At 51.5% G+C, this 19,626-nt stretch overlaps 1 protein-coding gene across 2 annotated transcripts; it reads right to left on the bottom strand.

The window, feature by feature from the left end:
• Positions 1 to 985: 985 nt before the first annotated feature.
• Positions 986 to 18,133, bottom strand: THEMIS2 (thymocyte selection associated family member 2). Of its 2 annotated transcripts, XM_024554846.3 has the most exons (6): positions 17,984 to 18,133; positions 14,875 to 15,015; positions 11,962 to 12,372; positions 6,050 to 7,113; positions 3,545 to 3,698; positions 986 to 3,115 (listed from the first exon to the last, which is right to left on the bottom strand). In XM_024554846.3, exons 1-6 carry the CDS (start codon positions 18,075 to 18,077, stop codon positions 3,060 to 3,062), a joined length of 1,920 nt encoding a protein of 639 aa, XP_024410614.2. In that variant the 5' UTR covers positions 18,078 to 18,133; the 3' UTR covers positions 986 to 3,059. The 2 variants fall into 2 exon arrangements, with proteins under 2 accessions (XP_024410614.2, XP_071076961.1); XM_071220860.1 differs by lacking the exons at positions 986 to 3,115; positions 6,050 to 7,113 and having other exon boundaries at positions 3,550 to 3,698.
• Between the last annotated feature and the right edge of the window lie 1,493 nt (positions 18,134 to 19,626).

Here is a 19,626-nt window from a genome sequence, read left to right as displayed (position 1 = left end):
AGCCTCGGCTATTTTTTGGCCAACTTAATCAGCTCCTTTTCTTATGGAAGAAGAAACTAGTTCAAAGATGTTTTTGACAAGTCCAGAAAATAAGCTACTTCTTCAATGAAAGAACTAATTCTGAGGTAAGTTAATGAGGTGTAATATGCAAATAAAAGCTCTATAATTGTTTTAACTGTATTTCTAAATGAGATCTTAGCTGTGTGGAGAAGGCTCCACCGCCCTGGTTTCTAACCGTGAACAACAGGCTGGTTGTTACTTTCTATACATGCGGAATAGTTCCCATATTGGGAGTAGTTCAGATGTTAAAAGTCAGCCACTGTGTTTGCTTCTTGATTATTTCCTATAAAGGATGGTGAGCTAAAAATAGGTTGCAGAAACCATATACATTGGAATTTGGAATAGACGATAGGACACTTCAATGTTGTCGGGCTCGTGCTCTCCAGTGGGCGAGGCAATAGCAGTGGTTCTGGGCGGAAGTCTCGATTCCTTTGATTTTTGAATTTGAGTAATTAAAAACTACTTCCTTGCTAAGTCAAGTGTTTGTTGAGTACCCCGTGTCAGGCATGAGGAATTGACAGCAAAATAAGAGATTGGCGTCAAAGGACTTGCTGGTTCAGCATTCCCAGGAGCACAGAGTAGCTGCTCAGTGGCACTGAATTCCCTGCCACCTTGGCATTTACACGGTCTTACAGAAGTTGTGTGGTTTCTGAGCGGAGGCCTGTGAGACAGCCCATTCCTCAGCAGCCTGAAACTCCAGCCTTTATAAAACTCCCCTGCTCCAGCAGCAGGCATCTGCACTGCAGGCGTTCGCGGTCATCGGGGATATATATAGTGTTCTGCTACCACGTCACTGAGACAGCATGAAACAAGTTCCTGTAGGTCCCGACTTCTTAGAAACCCCCCAATGTCACAGCCAAGCAATGAGTCCAGCCTGCTCTCCAGTGTCTTTCTCTAGGTATATGTGGGCAGTCAGGCTCCTTGAGAAGTAATAGTGCTTTATTGGGTTTAACTAAAGAAAGGCCAATAAGAGATTTGTTTTTTAAAATGCAGGGGAGAGAAATTCAAAACTCATTAGTAAGTATTTTTTAGCATATGCCTCTAATTTATATTTATTTACTGTATTAGTATGTTATATATTATAAAACATTCAAAATATAAGCAAAAAAGTATTAAAAATATGAAGGGATGTACTGATGACTTGTGTGTTCCAGTAGACCATCTCGTGTACTCCCAGGCGTGTGCTCACTTTGGAGATCACTGCTCAGGGGGAATCTCGGGCCCCATCAGAATACCTCCCCACACCCAGTGGCTTTATTGCAGAGGTAAAGAAGACAAAAGCACCCTGCAGGTAGCATCTGCCTTTGGTCCACTCTGCCGACCCTCGTTGCTTTGAGTGGACATGCGCAGTTGTGATTTTCAAACGTTTTCCTTTCAAGCCCAGTTTTCCTTGTGAAATTTCTTTCTTTCTCATTTGGCCACTCAGAAGTTCCCTTTTGTAGGAACTAGCAGCCCTCCTCTCTGCACTCCTTTGGTGATCTTCCTCAATTTGATGCCAAAATTAAATATGAAGTGAAAACTATTGATGTTTTGCATGTGGGCTGGGCCCCTTGGGCTCTGTGCCAGGGAAGAACATTCTCACTCTGTGGCTTACTGGTTGTCCCAGAGTAGTCTCTTCCTCGGGGTCCTCCTGTGCAGTTCAGCTTACCTTCCTGGAGGGGGGCATGAGAATCTCGGGGAAGATGAGGATGGGGTGCTAAATATTTCACCTGGAAAACTCCATACAGTGATATGGAAACCAGGAGGCCTGGGGAGTACAGTGGGTCCAGACAGGCCAGAGGGATGGTAGGCAAAAAGATGACAAACTCAGGTATAGTGCCTAGAATCCAGGAGTCAGAAATTCGACCCTTTTGGCTCTCACCTCAGCTGGAGACTCAGATCAACTTTCTGTCTACCTCCTGTCCTCTGCTCACCATGGTGCTCAGTTCAGGAAACCAGAGTCCCACCACTTCAGGAAATGAGCCCTGTGGTCTCACCTCCCTGACTGAACAGGCCTAAGCCAGCCCTGGAAGCTGAGTCAGAGACAGGGCCATGACTAGGAGACACTGTGGACACTGGGAGCATAGGTTTGATCTTGTCAGTGATAATGATATGTGTTTGTTCCGTACCAGGCATCGTGTTAAGTGCTTTACAAAGGTTACCTGATTTGATTCTTCAAACAATCCTGTGAGGGCAAGTGACTTAGTTTCATTTTACATGTGAAGAAACTAAATCTTAGGTTAAAATAACTTGCTCGTAGTCACAGCTGACAGGTGGTGGGCAGAGATCCTAACCCAGGTTCATGACTAGTCTGCCTCCTGAGACATGACCACTCAAGCTTGTTTCCTGGTTTTTAAAATCAGGCTATTGTCTGCCTCAGAAAGTTGAGGATATAAATAGGTTTGTAGAGGGTATGGCACACAGAATAAGTGATTTTTCATGTTTCCAGAAGCTCAGGTATCATTTTTAGTTTACAGTTTTTGAGTGAAATAATCTTGGGTAGTCCTCTGCAACTGCCATGCTAGGTGCTGCAGAGATGAGAAAGAGTCCTGGTCTCACAGGAGATTAACGCCTTGGTGCAGGAGGGGGGGGGGGGGGGCAAACAAAAAAGTGAGTTGAGGGTGATCAGGATTGAGTCCCATTTCACCAAGAGGCAGGAGTCACTGTGCTACCATCACCAGGGTCAGTGCCTAATTCCTTTCTTACCAACCAGTGGGATCGCTGGTGTGGGGGACGCAGGCTCGAGTAGAAACCAGTTGGCTCTTCTGGATACCAAAGCTGTGAGTCTGTGGACGTTAAGTGTAGGGACTGGGCCCAAACAAGCCCCAGTGGCAGGAACCTGGAACCTGAGAGAAGCTGGTGCAGTGTCCTTCCCATTTCAGATGGTCCCACAAAGCCATTCCCTGTCCGCAGTCTGGTTTCTGTGGGACTGTCCAAGGTCTTCTAAAGGCTTGTCACAGTTGGCTGGTGTCCTGGACTCCCTGAGAAGAGGCAGTTAGGATGCATGGTTCCTCCAGTGTCTAGAGGGTTTTCTGAAAGCGCTCAACTACTTCTTCATAGTCATGTTCATCGTCATCTGCAAAGAAGTCCAAGCCAGTGAGTGTCTGGCCTTACGCAGGTTGCTTCCCCCAATTCCCCACTTCAGGGCACACTTCCATGTCTGGACAGAGAAGGGGTTGGTCTCAGTGTTTAAGGTCTGTGCTAGTTGGGAAACTATAATTTGTTTTACCAGTCTGCAGACATTTCCCCTGTATCCCTTGGGGTGAGGGGGGAGCGTGTTGAGAGAGGAGATCATTTTCCTTGCCTGGGCTCTGGGGCCCCTGGGAGAGGGACAGTAGGGACCCTTCAGCCTAAGTCCACCCCATATAGGCCTGCCCATCCAGCCTGGGCTGCAGAAAGGTCTGCCCGAGGGCAGGGCCCTGTTGAATGTTGGCCCAGCAGCATCAGAGGAGTGGAGAGGGAAGGGTAGAAGCAAGGACAAGGGTGAAGAGCTGGCAGGACTCGCCTGGATCCAGTGTTTTGCACTTAGTGGGCCTGAGGCCTTTACGGGGAGGAATCTTGCTGTAGGTATTTGATCCATCTTCTGTGGCCTTTACCAGGGTCGTCATCTTGAGTTTGGGCAACAGAGGGGGTTGCTGCAGTTCTGACATGGGAGAAGACTAAGTGGGAAAAAAAACAAGTCAGCAGGGTCCCAAGAAACAGCAGCAGAATCTGTGAACTGTAACTTCCTTCCTTCAAATGTCACTTCCTCTGCTCCCTTCTCTACTTCCTTTTCAAGGTGGGGCTTCTTAGGACCCCAGGGGGTTTTGCCACAAGCACACGACATGTTTTTTGGCAGGGGAGAAAAGAGCCAGGGTGAGAGAGAATGTGGCTGGGGGCTAGAGATAGTGTCCCCAAGTTTCTCCACATAGTCCTTTGGTCAATGTCCTTCCCATCTGTTGCTGAAGGGGAAAGGCAGTCGTGACGCCTTGGAGCAGGGCGCTAGGGCCAAGAGGAGTACTAGGAGGAAGGGGGCTTTTACCTCTCCTACCCTGTGCCGCATGCTATATGCCTATGTGCTCACTTAATCCTCAGGCGATCCTGAGTCCCTGGTTTAGTCTCAAACCTATACAGGGCTCAGAGAGAGTATGACATGTCAAACCTTACACAGGGACTCCCTAGCTGGGCCAAGGCTCGGGCCCAGAGCATGTCTGTCACCTCTAAAGCCAGTGCTCTTCACCCTGGCCAGGTAGTTCAGTTGGTTAGAGGGTCCTCCCAATACACCAAGGTTGTGGGTTGATCCCTGGCCAGGGCACATATAAGAATCAACCAATGATGCATAAATAAGTGAAACAACAAACTGATGTTTCCATCTCTCTCTCCCTCCCCACTTCATTTCTAAAAATCAAAAAGTTAAAATAAATGAAGCCAGTGTTCTTTCCAGCACACCATGGTTTGGAGAGCAAACAGAACAGCTCCCTGGTCAGCAGCCAATAGTGACACCCAGAGAGGACAAGTTGGCTGGGTCAAGGACAAGAGGCAGGAACTGGGCCCAAAGTCACTTCCATCAGGAACCAAGGCTGGGACAGAGGTCTCTGAATTCTCTGTACTGTATTCTTTCCAGCACTAATAGATGTCTCCGTCTATTCTTTGTCCTCTCAGCAAATGACTGTCCTTCCTCTGCAGATGTGACCCCCTCTAGGCCTGAGATGCACAATTCATCTTTTGAACTTCCACTGTTGTCCCACAACCCACCTGCACAGTACGGACTACGGGCAGAGAGTGGTAGTCAGCTGCTCAAGCCACGTGGTCACGCCCTATTTCAAACCCCAGCTCACCCCTTGCTAGCCGCGTGATCTCAGGTAAACTGCTTTACCTGCCTGCGCTCATTCCCTCCATGGTACAAAGAGATGGTACCAGTGCCCACCTCAGGGACAACGCGGGAGCTAGGTGGGGCAATGCATACAAGGCACCTGCCACAGAGTAAGCGCCCAACAGCAGCTAATGAGACAGCACTGAGTGCTGTTCTCTCAGGTCCACTGGTGAGAACGCATGCTCAGAGTCCAGGCCACAGAGTAAACTGCGACTGCAGTTGAGCCTTTATGTCTCTACCTGGTCCTTTCCCCCTTACTGGGATCCAGTTTGGTTCAGCTCAGCACTCACTGGCATTTTCTCTGCCCACTTTGGAGTGGGTGAGTCCCCATAGGACTCTCACTGTAGCCAGTGAGACTCAGGTAAATCCAACTGAAAACTACGTGGCCCCCTCCCCACCCCTCAGCTGTGTCCAACATGCAGTGTGAACACGAGAGGGAGGACCCTGCTTAGGAGGAGATCTAAGCTGAGCCTTGCCCACGAGCCTGAAAGAACTGGGCTGATACGGGTAACGTGCTGAGGCAGGAGTCCTGGGACAGTGAGGGGCTTCCAGAGCCTCTCCAAGGTTGGACTGTGAACCTCAGAGTTGGTGGGGGAAGACGGGCCTGGGAAGGTGATGCCGCAGTCAGCTGATAAGAGACCCTGGATGTTGTGCTAAGGGGTCTGCACTACCTCTGGCAATGGGGAGCCACTGGAGGTTTCAGAAAATGGGGCCAAAACCATTGGTGACCGGAGGAGGATTTGGAAGTCCATCCTGATGCAGGGAGGGGATGAAGAGGCTGCCAGATAGTTTAGGTCAAAAATAATGAATCTTGAACTGGGGAGTGACATCAAGGGTAGCAAAGAAAGGCAAAGCACAATGAACTTGGAATCAGAACGCTTATGCTCCAGTTCAGGCTTCCTGGTTGTTAACTGTGACGTTGGGTGCATCTCGGCCTCTGAGTCCTTGTTTTCTCAGCCGTAAGATACGGATTATCACACCAATATCACGACTGTCAGGATGGAATAAGAATAATAGGTGCAAAGTGTGCGTTTCTAAACTGCAAGTTCTATACAATCGTAAGAGAAACGTGATGCTAGACAAAGTCCGGAGCATGGCCGGACTTGCAGGGACCCTAACAGGTGAACCCATCCCTGCCAACATTGGTTATATTGGTACCTTGATGCTTCCCTCCAGGCTGCTCCGTTTCTTCTGCTCGCCGAGGTTCTGACGCTTCGGGGGCCTGGGTGGGGGGCCTTGGCTCTCCAAGGCCGGTAACTTCCGAAGGTGATAATAGAAGGCATCTGTCAGCTCCTCCACTGTGGCCACGGGGAGAGACCCAGCTGGCTGGCCGGGCTGCTCCTCCTGCTCCACAACAGTCAGGTCCAGCCACCGGGGAGGGATCTCGAAATACTTCCCCGGCTCGGAGTCCAGGCTGACCACGAAGAAGGGTTCCATGATCTTCTCCTCCAGCCTCAGACCCGGGAAGAGGGGCAGAGGGTCAGGGTGGCTACTGTCCTTGGTCACCACCTTGACCTCACAGGGCAGTGAGAACTGGGCAATCAGATCTGCCAGGTTATATCGCCGGGCATCACTCATCTCCTCCACAAAGCTGCCAGAGAAGTAAAGGGGCAGCACTATCTGTTCTTGGTCCTCTGCCTCCTCTTCACACTCCTCCTCCCCAGCCTGCTCACTGAGCCGATGACACATCAAGATGTCTATGTCCCCGCCGTGAGACCCATGGGCCTGACCAGACCCCAGCACCTCCAGCCTGTCTCCCATAGCCAGGGAAGTGAACCCGGGGATCCCTTCCTCATCACCCTCACAGTCCTTCATGGTCACCACCCGCAGTGGCTGGCCGGGCTGCAGGGCACCCAGGAGGTCGTAGGCTGTGGAGAACTCTCTTGGCCGTCGCCGTAGTTTCCCGTGGTAGGCTCCGGAGACGATGAAGTACCTGGGTACCTTCCGGCCCTTCGTCGAGGCCAGGACCCGCCAGGGTGGTGAAGCCAGGCCATGGATGCAGAGCCCCTGGCCTTTCCGCAAGGAAGCCACCCATGGGCTGAGGAAGACGGGAGGCCCCTCCGGGACTTCCAGGATCTGTGTGGTCAGGGGGAAGGGGCCTCCCCGAGCCAGGACCTCACTCAGCAGCAGCGGCTGGATGAAGTGGATGTGTTGAGAGGAGGCGGTGACATCCTCCACGTCGACCTCCAGGGTAGAAGGGATGCTGACGATGGTCCTGCGCACTGTGGAGAGCAGAGGTCAGGCCATGCCACCTCAGCAGTGCACTGTCCAGCCCCAGCAAAGAGACCTGGGGCGGCTGACCTCCCTCCTGTTCTCTTCCCTGCCAGCACTGCCCTATCGTCCCAGACCCCTTGGCCACTCTTGCCTTCAACCTCTTTCTTTTTAAAGTTATTTTAGAAAGTTTTAAACATTTATAAAAGTAAAGAGACTAGTGTAGTGACCGCCATGTACCCACCTTCAACACTGAACTCAAGGCCCATCTTTAATCACTACTTCCATCTACCTGTTTCCCACCACTGAAGCATTCTGAATCAGAGCCACCATATCTCACCGCCTGTGACTGTTTCCAGGTGTGCTTCTAAAAACGGGATGATTAGAAATGTAACCACATAGCCACAGTGTCATTACTACATTGAAATAATAGTGATTATCTGGTAATTCCTTAATATAGAATATCCAATCAGTTCAACCACTTTTTAAATTTTAATTGAATTTTGAATGTAATTTTTTAAGCTGCCTTTCTAAGTCCTTCCTGGATTTAAATAAAGAGAGAAAACCAAGTCTAGATAAACAATGACTAAATGACCTTGGGCAACTTGTTTCCTCTCTGGATTAGTATCTGGTGCATAAACTCAAAGGGTGATTGTGGGTAGGAGGAAAACTGGCGTGTCTTGAGGCCGTTCCACACCACATGGAAAATGGAGCAGGGCGTATCGTCCCCATTTTGCAGATGAGAACACTGAGGCTCGGTGAGGGTGGTGGTGATGACTTCCCTCAGGTCACACTTGGGATTTTTTGCTTTGTGCCAGGTGAACCGATAATTGGTTGAAGCTGGGAGATGTGGGGGTTCATTATACTATTTCGTTTTTTTCTTCAAAATACTTCGTGGGTTACCTGAGCTTCCTCATTATCCACCCTGCCAAGCCCCACCCACCATTGCAACCCACTGCTCCTGAGACTGTGGTCTCTTACTGCCCAGGGTTCCCTGGGAAAGAGCTAACTTCAGTACCTGGGAGGAAATGTTCAAGATGAGCCTCAAACATCTTCTACCAGAAACCAAGAAAACCTATTCAAGGCCATGAAGGTATGTCAAAAGCATTAAGGGGCCAATTCGAAAAGGCTCCCATTGACCAAAGCTGAGATAATTTATTCAAACAATAACAATTTCAGTGGATTGGAACACTGAAAACATTTCATTGTGAGTTCATAATGATTTTTTAAAAAACCCTAAATCACCCATTGAAGGATGCTAAGGAGCAAACTCAGTATTTTAAAAACTAGTTTTAAAAAAAAAACCCACTGGCTGGTGTAGCTCAGTGGACTGAGTGTTGGTCTGGGAACCAAAGGGTTACTGGTTCGATTCCCAGTCAGGGCACATGCCTGGGCTGTGGGCCAGGTCCCCAGTAGAGGGTGCTCAAGAGGCAACCACACATTGATGTTTCTCTTCCTTTCTTTCTCCCTCCCTTCCCCTCTCTAAAAATAAATAAGATCTTTTTTAAAAAGGTGGTTTCTTAGTCCCCCGCACAGGCTGGTGGCAGGGTTGGTGACACAGGTAGAACCTAGGCAGGTCTGGCCAGCTGGAGGCCAAGCCTGAACAGAGGTGAAAAATGGTGCCCAGGAATCTCTGAACACACAAACACAACGTCCTCTATGTCCTGTACAAACTGTAACCAAAGAGTAAATAAGATTTCCCTGTATGCCGTTTCCCATGAAGAAGGAATGACAAGCTTAAAATATCACCACTGCAATTTCTAACAAAATCATGGATCTAGGGAGTGGTCAGCAGCAGCCACTCACATCACACCGGCCCATCCATTGTGTTATTTGATCTACACCCCATGGCAAGACTGATGCTCAAGTTAGGTTGGTGGCAGACACAGAGTTGCATGGGGATTCCTTGCCCCACACTTCACATGACCATGAAAAACTGTGCTCCTTTCATCTGTTAATCCTCGAGAGCTAAGTGCCGGTTTCCAGGTGTATATAAATCTAGAACTAACACAGTATGCGTGAGACTGTTCTCCCTAGGAAGGCCTGCCTACAATGTTAGTCGTTGGCAGCCATGCAGGAATGTGGATATGGGGAGGGGTCCCCACCATTCCCTGTTAAGAGTGGATCACTGTGCCCTGACCGGGGATCTCATTTGGTTAGAGTATCATCCCAGTACACCAAGGTTGCGGGTTCAATCCCTGGCCAGGGCACATGGAAGAATCAACCAATGAATGCATAAATAAATGAAATAACAAATTGATGTTTCTTTCCCTCTTCTCACCTCTCTCTCCCCTTTCCTCTCTCTAAAATCAATAAATTAAAAAATGTTTTTAAAAGGTGGGCCCTAGCCAAGTGGCTCAGTCATTTGGAGCATCACCTGGTGCACCAAAAAGTTGCAGGTTCAATTCCTGATTGGGGCATGTACCGGAGGCAACCGATCCATGTTTCTCTTTCTATCTCTGTCTCTCTCTCCCCCTTCCTCTCTCCCTAAAATGAACAAACATATCCTTGGGTGAGGATTTTTTAAAAAGTGAGTCACTGACTAAACTGTGAACAATGTGATTTAAGCTGAACACCTGCTTTCCCTCTGGGGGTCTGGAATCTTGGTAGGGGTTGGGCGGCAGGTGCCTGTGTGACCAGTCCCCAGTAAAAACCATGGGCACTGAGATGCTAATGAGCTTCCCTCACTGGAGTCTCCACTCAGTGCTGGAGGAACTAACTGCCTGTGTGAGTCCCTGGTTTCCTCCGGGCTTCTCCACATGCACTTCTCCCTTTGCTGACTGTGCTTTCGCTGTATTCCATCGGAGCTGTGAGTATGACTGTGTGCCGAGTCCTGTGAGCCCTCCCCCTGGATCAGCCCACCTGGGGGTGTCTCAGGGCCCACCCAATGGGAAAGTCAAAGAACAGAGGAGCAGGTTTACACTCCACAGAGGATGCTGGCGACAAAATCCAAAATGTGAAGAAGCCTACAAGATAAAAAAAGCCCACTCCCTTCAACAGAGAAATTACAAGGAAAATTTAAAAAGGGGGAACCTATAGATTAAAAGGGACTTAAGAGACATAACAATCAACGGCAATGTTGCGGGCTTTATGTAGGTCTTGAGGTGGATAAAATAAAAAAGTTTACGAGATAGTGGAGAAAATTCAATCACCGGGTGGGTGTCGCCAGCGTGTGCTGGTCATAGGAGTTTTGTTCATGAATTTGGTGTGATGGTGGTATTGTGTCTGTTTAAAAAAAGAGTCAATGAGCTTCCGGTCGAGATGGCGGGGTAGGTAAATGTGGTACTCGCATCCTCCCACAACCACATCAAAATGCCAGCTCAACTACAGAGCAACCATCATTCAGAACGGCCTAAAATTAGCTGAATCCTACAGCTAAGGAGATAAAGAAGCAGCCACATCGAGAGTGTGACCTTGTGCCTGAATGGCTGGGCAGTGTGCAGAAAAACGGAGAGCTATTTTGTTTGGAACTGAGCGAGGATGAAGAAGAAGGCCTCTTCCTTCCTGAGACATATGTCGTGGACCATGTCCGGTTCAGTGAGAACAGGATTATTATTGAAGAGGATGAACAGGAGTTGTCCAACGGAAGTACAAAGACGTGAACATCTATGTAAACCCCAAAGAGCTAATGGTCCCCAAAGCCAAAGAGCAGCTCGAGCTGCTGGAAGTGGTGGTGGGAATCACCCATCAGACCGAGTGGGGCTGGAGAAAAACAAAACAGGCCAGTGGAGAGAGGCTTGTGGTCCACGGCCAGGAGGGTCTGCCATGAAGAGTGGTCGGATGTTAACTGATAGATGCTGCGTCTGAACATCGGTCCTTGTTTGCTGAGACACATGATTAGTGACGCTCACTAGGAAAGCGATCACAGCAGAATTACTGCCAGGTTCTCGGCAGGTTAAGGACTGCTTGACGATACTTGGGGCAGCAGTGAATTAGTAAGGGTGGTGGACTTCAGTGTCTTATAAAAAAGGAGTTGCATTTTAAAATAGAGACAGTTTTTTAAAAAAAAGAAAGAAAAGGAACACATATTGGAGTATTTAGAGAAATGCTGCAGTACCTGGGGTCTGCTTTGAACAATCAGGGGGTGGGAGGGGAGAGTGGAGTTGAGAGATGAAACAGGAGTCAACAATTGTGATGTTGGGTGATGGAGTCGTGGGGTTCTGTCTACTCCTCCTTGCTTTCATATAGGTTTGAACTTTTGTATAATAAAGTAATTAAAAAAAATTTTTTTTCAAAAACAGGGCAAAGAATCCCCACTTGGCTCTGCCATCTGTCAGCCATCCTGACCAACTGGTCTCAGTAACTGCCAGGGGGCTCGAACTCTGGCCTCCAGGGAACAGGGCCCAGGTGCCGTTCTTCCACCTCTGCTCCGGCTCGGCCTCCGACAGGACAGGCCCTCTGCCTCTGGGTCCCCAGCGCGCCTCTGCATGCTGCCCCCAGCCAGGCCTAGGAAATGCCCCATCCAACAGCTGGGGATTCAGTCCGTGCCCTCTGCCACTCCGACAAAGGACCTGCAGAAGCACCTGCTCTCCCCAGAGGCGGGAGAAGAGGTTGCTCCTCCTGAGCAAATGGTCAGGGTTTCACTCGGCAACTCTGTGTCCTAGCTGCTAGTAAGCTCACAACCCAACTTTGCCCAATTTTATAAAGTACCTGGGACCTCGCTCTAGAGTTAGGCTATTTTCCTATCTCCATTTACACCTAATTTCCCACTCTCAAAGAATCTTTATTCTGTTACTCTGTATAAACTGTGTAAGCCACCTGGAATCCCTAGACTGTGGCAGGGATCTTCTGTCAGAGCAGCTGCCCAGGTGCCCTCTCTCCCTTCCCCATCGACCCCCACCCCCGTCCCAACAACTCACTGTGCATGATGGCTTGGATCTCATACTGTGGCCTCAGGGTCAAGGAGCGCCAGGGGAGGGTGGGGCAAGTGAGGAGGAGGCCCTTCAGGGCTGGGTCCTGCAGGGCCTGCAGCAGGGTCCGAGGGGCACCCGTCTCCAGTTCCCAGAAGGGCCCCTTCGTGGACAGGGGCAGGTGCAGGGCCACCACCTTGGTCCCCATGCTCAGCACGCAGCGGGCGGAGCAGGTCCCAAGGTACATTTCCACAGCCTCGAGCATGAGGGGCTGCTCCTCAGGCACCACTCTGGTCTGAGTGTCAATTCTGCAGGTGGACATGAACCAGATGGGCAGCTGCTTGGAGCTCTGGATTAGAGCAGAGACCAGTTCCTCCAGGGTTCCATAGCTCTGGTAGCCGGTGAGGGGGCTGAAGTGGCCTGTGGGGGTCACACAGCAGAACAGGTCAGGGTGGGGCAGGCCTTGGCTGGGTCCATGGCCAAATATACCAGGTCCTGGGCTGCCCGGCAAGAATCCAGCAATTCCCCTGAGGACAGGTGCCAAGGACAGGTCAGCAACTGGACTCCTGGACCACAGGGCTGAGAGGTGGGAGGCAGCAAGTGACCATGTGTGAATGGACAGCAAGGGGCAGAGACACATGTTGACATAGGGGCACAGACACAGAGGGACTGTTGCCAGGGACAGAGAACAGAACAGGGATGCGCTCCCCACCAGAGCCACCGACCACTGCCATATTTTCCTACCTCCTGACTCCTCCTGCTTCTGATTTTGCCAACTTTGCCTCCAGATACCTCACCGCTGCTTCAGTGCCACATATCCAACAGCTGTCGCCCCACCCAGGGGCAGCACCACCATCCCCCCCTCCCAAACTAGAAGCCCAGGAGCCGCTGGCCAAATGAGCTCTGACCACCTCCGACCCCTTAAGTGTCTGCCAATTCTGGCTTCTCTCCTCCCTCTGTCCATCCCCCACCCCTTCCATTCTTCTCTTGTCTAAACTAACCCCACATCTGGACATAACTTCACTTCAGAGACTTTCCTGCCCCAAACACTCATCACACGTCCAATCCAGGAAACATCACACAAGCCCGGACTGAGCGACACTCCGCGAATGCACTGGTCTGGACCCCTCACAAACGCGGATGTGAGGACAAAGAAAGGCTGAAGAACTCTCCCAGCTCAACGGACACTAAAGAAAGAGGATAGCTGCCTGCGATGTGCGATCTGGGACTGGATTCTGGAGCAAGGGAAAAACTGCTACAAAAGACGTGGGCAGTCCTGGCTGCGTAGCTCAGATGGTTGGAGCACCACTCCAATACACCAAGGCTTCGGTTCGATCCCCTGTCAGGGCACATACAAGGATCAACCAAGGAATAACGAAACAAATGGAACAACAAATCAATGTCTCTCTCTCTCTCCCCGCCCACTCTCTCTGTCCCCCTTTCACTCTCTCTCTAAAATTGATAAATAATTTTTTTAAACTATACCAAAAAAAAAAAAAAGACATTATTAGGGCAACAATGAAGTTTGAATACAGACCACGGTCAGACACTAGTATTACATCGATATTAAATTTCCTGAATTTGATCATTAAACTATAGTTCTGTGGGCAAATGTCCTTGTTTTTAGGAGACACACTAAATATTAGGAATAATATTTAGATGTAAAGGGCATCACATCTGCAATTTACTCTCAACTAGTTCAGGAGAAATATATACATATACACGTACATATATAGCAACATGTGTTCATATGTAGGTGTATGTATGTGTGAAGAGAGAGAGGAAGAGAAAGAGAGGAAGCAAATGTAACAAATGTTTAACAATTGGTGAATCTGGACAAGGGTGTACAGTAGTTCTAGCAAGTCTTCTGTAAATTTGAAACTTTTTCGAAATAAAAACAAAATCCTCATAACACACATCACTTTCACATTTAAAGCCCTCATTGGCTCCTCTGCGGCTTCACAACAGAGACCAAAATGTGTCTGAGCCCCCACAGGGCCCTTTCTATCTGCCTCCCATGCCCTCCCCCTCCCCAGGTGCCCACAGCCACGCCCATCCTGTCTGGGTGAGTGCGGGGACTCTGGCTAAGACCCAGCACTCTGAGGGCGCCTGCTCTGTGCTTGACTGCATGCTTCACATATGGCAACCTATCTTGGCCTCACATCAAGCCTGAGTAGTTCCATCACAGAGGAGGAAGCTGAGGCCCAGAGATGTCACAGGAAGTGGCCGAAGCCACAATTAGTGACAGAGCAGGATTCCCACCTAGGCTTTGGCTTCGGCATCAGGCCCACAGTCCACCTCACCACACGCCTCCTGCAATAACTGAGTGATGTGGGGTTTCTGAAGCCCCACGGTGCACATGCTACTCCCTCTAGCTACTCCCTCTAGGGATCCTTCCTCCAGCTCAGGAGCCACCTCCTCCAGGAAGCCTGCACAAACCCCAGAGGCAGACTGCTCCCGCCAGAGCCCCCTCTTGACTTGTGCCGACTTCTACTGTTGCACTCCTCTCATTGCCACCGTGGGAATTCCCACCGGAGAGAGCTGCCCCGGTTCATCCAGAACCCCACACCCCCAACCCCCAGCTCAGGACCAGCCATACAGTGGGTGTCAGTAAATATTCAGTAAGCGAAGGTATGAGTGAACACAGAGACAGGCACGTGGACAAAGACCTGGAACAAAGAACATCCCAGCCGAATGTGATCAGAGAGATTGACAGGGAGGGGGTGCAGCCCCGCTAGGATCAAGGCATCATCAGGCCACCCTGAGGACATCCTGAGCCTGGAGGCCGAGTGGACGTGAGAGTCACATGTGCTAACCCGGAGGGGCGGGAGTGCGTACAGGAATTGGCGAGCCCATGAGTGTGTCTGCAGGGGTGCCTGGAAGGTGCCAGGGCGCTTGGGGAGACAGGGGTGCCAACCTTACCCTTGAAGTTGGGGTCCAGCTCTATGGTCTGACCTGTCCCCGGGTTCTTGCAGACAACCTTCTGGAGGCGGAGCTGGGTGACCTTCATCAGGTCCCCTGTGGAGAGGCAGCACTCATTCCCAGAGATCTCGTAGATGGAGCCTGCGGAGATACAGACGCAGTTTCCCCGCTCAGCAAGGGCCGAGCACTGGGCGGCCTGTGCCCCGCTCGGCCACATCTGTGCACACGTGTTTCTGCTGCCTGGGATGCCTTCCCCTGTCTTTCCCCACCTGATGGCCACTGGCTCAGCTGCACTCCATCAGTATAAATGCCCCCTTTGCCTTCTTCTAGTGCTGGATGTACCCTTCTGTGGTACACCCTCCAGCCTTCTTCACGACCCCGTGCCTCCTAAACTCAGCTCACGGAGCAGGGCTGACCCATCTCAGCACCACCACAGCCAGCACAGGCCTGGCCTCTCGATATGTGTGCAAGTCACAAGTGGGTGAACGGCCCCGCGACTCCCATTCCCTCATCGCGGTTATTTAATCAAGCCCAGAGAGGGTCAGTGGCTACCCCAGGTCACATAAAGCCTAACACCCACCCCAGTGCTTTCTTCTTCAGATGAATTGTTTTCAAAGGACGTGCAGGTAAGACGGGAGGACCACTGATAGAGTGTGCCCTGAAGGCCGGGTTCTGGGCCCTCAAAGCAGTGTCCAAAACAGGGAAGTGCTCGGGAGCGACCTCTGCCACACAGTGTGCAGGCTCCATGTCCTGCTGACCACCGCCGGGAAAGCACAGGTGGGCAAGCCTCGAGGCCACCTGACCCACCCCACCCTCGCCCAACCCAGGGCACCCCCAGCAGGGCCCTGTGGAGAGGAGACAGCGTCAGTACTGTCAACTACACTGGCGTGGAGGGGAGCCACGTTTAGAGCGTGCGCAGTGGAGCAATGACACGTAGGGATGTTGTAATCCCTCGGGCATGCGCCATGCGATGTGGTCAACAGCCCGTGCTTATCCGAAGGTAACACCAGCCTCTCAGAGCAGCATGGTGGAGTGATATAATCAACACGTGCTTGTGGAGGTGGCACAAAAGAACGTGAGTGAACAAGAGGCTGATGCAACGCTGCATCGTACAAGAGTATGAAAGCAAAGGCCTGCGAACGGGCAGCTGAGACAGCCGAGAGGGGCTGAGTCGGCTGACAGATGCTCCATTGCTCCCATGGACCCTGCCCTAGCTGACTGAGGCCACGGTAGACTGCCTTTAAGACACTGACCGGCTGCCTCCCTGACCAGACCTGAGAAGGACTCTTGGGACTGAGGTTCATTATCCCCCAATTCTCTTGTGTGATGTTATTGTTGGTTGTTTCTGAGTGATTATTACTGTTATTAGGTTAGTATGCAGTTGGATTGAATCTGCATTAATAAAAGCTGAGTGAATAGCATAGTCACCATGCTGTTATTCCACTTTTCTGGTGTTGCCTGTAGAGCTGGTGGGAGTATTGGTGGTTCGGCACCTCCAGTCCGTGACAAAGGCTGGAGTCTGGCTTATAGGGAAGACTGAAGCATGGACACTCCTAAGGTTCAAGTATCGCTTGCAACAACCCTTCATAATAGCCCTGAGAAAGTGGTGCAAACCCCTCCCCTTACCGCCAGGAAAACATACACAGGCTCATAAAAGTCTGTCTACGGTGTTGGGGGTGGGGCCGGAGGCTGGTGAGAACAGCGGAGTGCTGTGGCCAGTATTGCATATGCGTCATTGCATTTATGACCCATGACTGCCCTCAAAAGGACAGACATTTCCCTTTCCCAAATGAGGAAACAACCTCAGCAAGGCTGCATGGGTGGCCCAAGATCAGAGGTAGTAAGAAACCTAATTGAGACCTGAGGCCAGGGTGCTTGCCTCCAAAGCTGTAACTCCTAACCCCTTCCAGGTGTCCAGGCTAGCTGCCTGCGCCATCAGTATCACGGGCTGCCCGCCTGCACACTCGCATCCCGCTGGTCCTTCTCTTACCCTAACTTCCGTCACTTCCCACCACCCGGCTCGGGCAGAATGGTGAAACTCAGAGATTAAGACACACAGCAAGCAGGCAGTGTGGGGAAGAGAGCAAATGGAGCCCAGGTGCCTGCCGGAAGCCCCCAGAGGTAGAGTCAGAATTCAAACCCAGATCCATCAGATTCCCAAATGGACCTGGCCAGAACCACTGTGTGGTGGCCTGTCCTGTCCCTCCTGTGACCCTCCTTATGTCTCCCCCTCAGTCTAGGACACACATGGGGCCTCAGAATTCTGGAAGCTGGTGTGGCAGAGTGAGGAACAGAGAGAGGGGACAAGATGGCCAGGGCGGCCACGCATTAATTTGATCTCTAAGGAAGGAGCTTCTCCAGCCCCACCCAGGGTCTTGGTTCCCTCTCTCCTCCTCCTCCTTCTCCGTTCTGTCTCCCTCAGCTTTTCCCTCACCATCAGCAGCCTGATTTCCCATCTGCTGAGCAGCCAGCCATTCTGTCCCCTCCCTTCCACTGCCAGTCAATCCCTGGCCTCTTGCTCCTTCGTGTAGTAACTAGTGACCGAGCCCCTGTCGCGCACTAACCACCTGTGAACAAGGCGGGCTGTGACCAGGGGAGCAGATGTGCGGGCATGTAAGGAGCAGAGAGCCAGGAAGGCTTCCAGGATGAGGGGCCACCAAGCTGAGAACCGAGGAACTCATCAGATCAAGTACTGTCCATTGCCGAGCAGAGCACAAAGGTGCTATGGAGGGACCGAAGGAAGCTGGTGTAGATGGGTGTCGAGGGGAGCAGGAGGCTGCACGGAGCAGAGGGCTGACCCGGCACTTAAGAATCAAGCAACCGCTACAAGTCATGAGCGCCCTAACGCTGGAGTCCCGCACAGCCGGACCTCCACCTATGCGCACAGCGAGCCCACTCCGCCTTGGCTGGGTTCCACCCACCCTGGAATCGCAGCTCATTACTACCCAGGTTGAGCGTAGCCCCAAATCACAGTGGCAGCGTGGGGATTCGAAGCTGGGGAGCACTTTTCTCGGGCTTCTAACGCGCCTGCAGCGCCTCTGCCCACACACCCAGGGAGACCCTGGCCGTGGCGGCGCTGCGGGTCGGGTGGTCGCGGCCGCTCACTCACCCTGGAAGTAGACGCCCGAGCAGACCCGCAGCACTCGCGGGAGAGAGGCGGGGTCCAGGGCGCAAACGAAGTCCTGCAGCGGCACGGGCTCCATGGTCCGTGAGGCTCACTGGACGTAGACGGAGTGGCCGGGCGACCACTGCCCCGCCGCTCCGCTGCGCCCCGCCCCCCGGAGCCCGCGGGCCCGCCCCTCGGCCCCGCCCCGCCCCGCCCAGCTCTGCCCGGAGCCCGCGGCCCCGCCCCGCGGCCTCGCCCCGCCCCGCAGGGTGGAGCCGCTGGGCAGCGGGACCGTACGCTTAGCTCTTGGGTAAGCCGTTTCCCGTCTCCTCCCCAGTTTCCGCATCTCTAGAATGGGTTGCAGTACCTACCTGTCACATTACATTGGTGGCACAGGTTTGGTCTAGAGCAGGAAGGCTCTGAGTAACTGAAAGCAGGTCCCCACGTCTGCAGTCGTCCGTGATGGACCCGGTGGTGCAGGGGGACGACGAGGCCCCGGAGGCGCCCTCCACCCGCTCCCCAGCCCCACACCCCTGCGAGCCTCCCAGTTACAAGGAAACGCGGCCTGCCTGGTGTGGCTCTGGGTCTCACAGGAGACGCACAGCCCTGCCCTTCGGCTCTGAGGAGGAGGATAGAGAGAGTGTCGCCTTTCCTGAGTCCCTCTCCAGGACGCGCCGTGGTCCTCTACTGACTGGGAACTCATTACCCTTCCGGACGCTCCTACTCCCTGGACAATTCCAATTAAAAGGTCTTCTTGGGCTAAAGAGAAATCTGCTTAGGAGAGAGTCCAACCTCTTGTCCTGACGCCACAAGAACAGATAAAGCTTTTGTATTTCCCTGTCCCTCAGGAGTCAGTCAGATCCCCACAGAGGTTCAAATCTCAGCTCCTCAGCTTGCTTGTTATATAACTTGAGGCAAATCACTTTGATTTTCCAAGTTTTAGTTTCCTTATCTTATCTCACTTAGCTGGTTGTGAGAAGTGAGATGATATAGGGCCCTGGCTGGTGTGGCTCAGTGGATTGAGTGCTGGCCTGTGAACCAAACGGTCACCGGTTCGATTCCCAGTCCAGGCACATGCTGGGTTGCAGGCCAGGTCCCCAGTAGGGGATGCTCCAGAGGCAACACTGATGTTTCTCTCCCTCTCTTTATCCCTCCCTTCCCCCTCTCTAAAAATAAATACAATCTCTTCAAAAAGTAATAGAATACTTCTAATCAAAATAACAAATGTTTAAAGAAAAAGGAATAAACCCTAATTAAAGACATTTGATAAATAAAAAGAGGACATTCTTTTCCCACCACCCAAATACATTTACTACTAAAATTTTGCTGTATTTCTTTCCACTCTTTTCTGCCTGTGGGGTTTTTTTTTCTTCAATTTTTGATTTACAGTAAAGTTGCAAAAATAGTAGACACTTCCCACCCAACCCTCAGCTAGTTTCAAATCCCCCAATGCCATGGTCTCACATTACCGTAGCACATTTGTCAAAACAAAGAGCCCAGCTTTGCTGAATGACTGTTAGCTAAACTGGAGACTCTACGTGGGTTTTATCTGGTTTTCCGCTGATGACCTTTTTCTGTTCCAGACCCTCACCCAGCATCCCAGGTGACATTTTGTCATCTGTGACACGCTCTCAACTTTTCCGTGT

The sequence above is a fragment of the Desmodus rotundus genome, chromosome 3, assembly GCF_022682495.2.
Source record: "Desmodus rotundus isolate HL8 chromosome 3, HLdesRot8A.1, whole genome shotgun sequence".
NCBI lineage: Eukaryota > Metazoa > Chordata > Mammalia > Chiroptera > Phyllostomidae > Desmodus > Desmodus rotundus.
The sequence above is the reverse complement of the archived record's forward strand: the minus strand, read 5'-3'. Positions and strand labels throughout refer to the sequence as shown.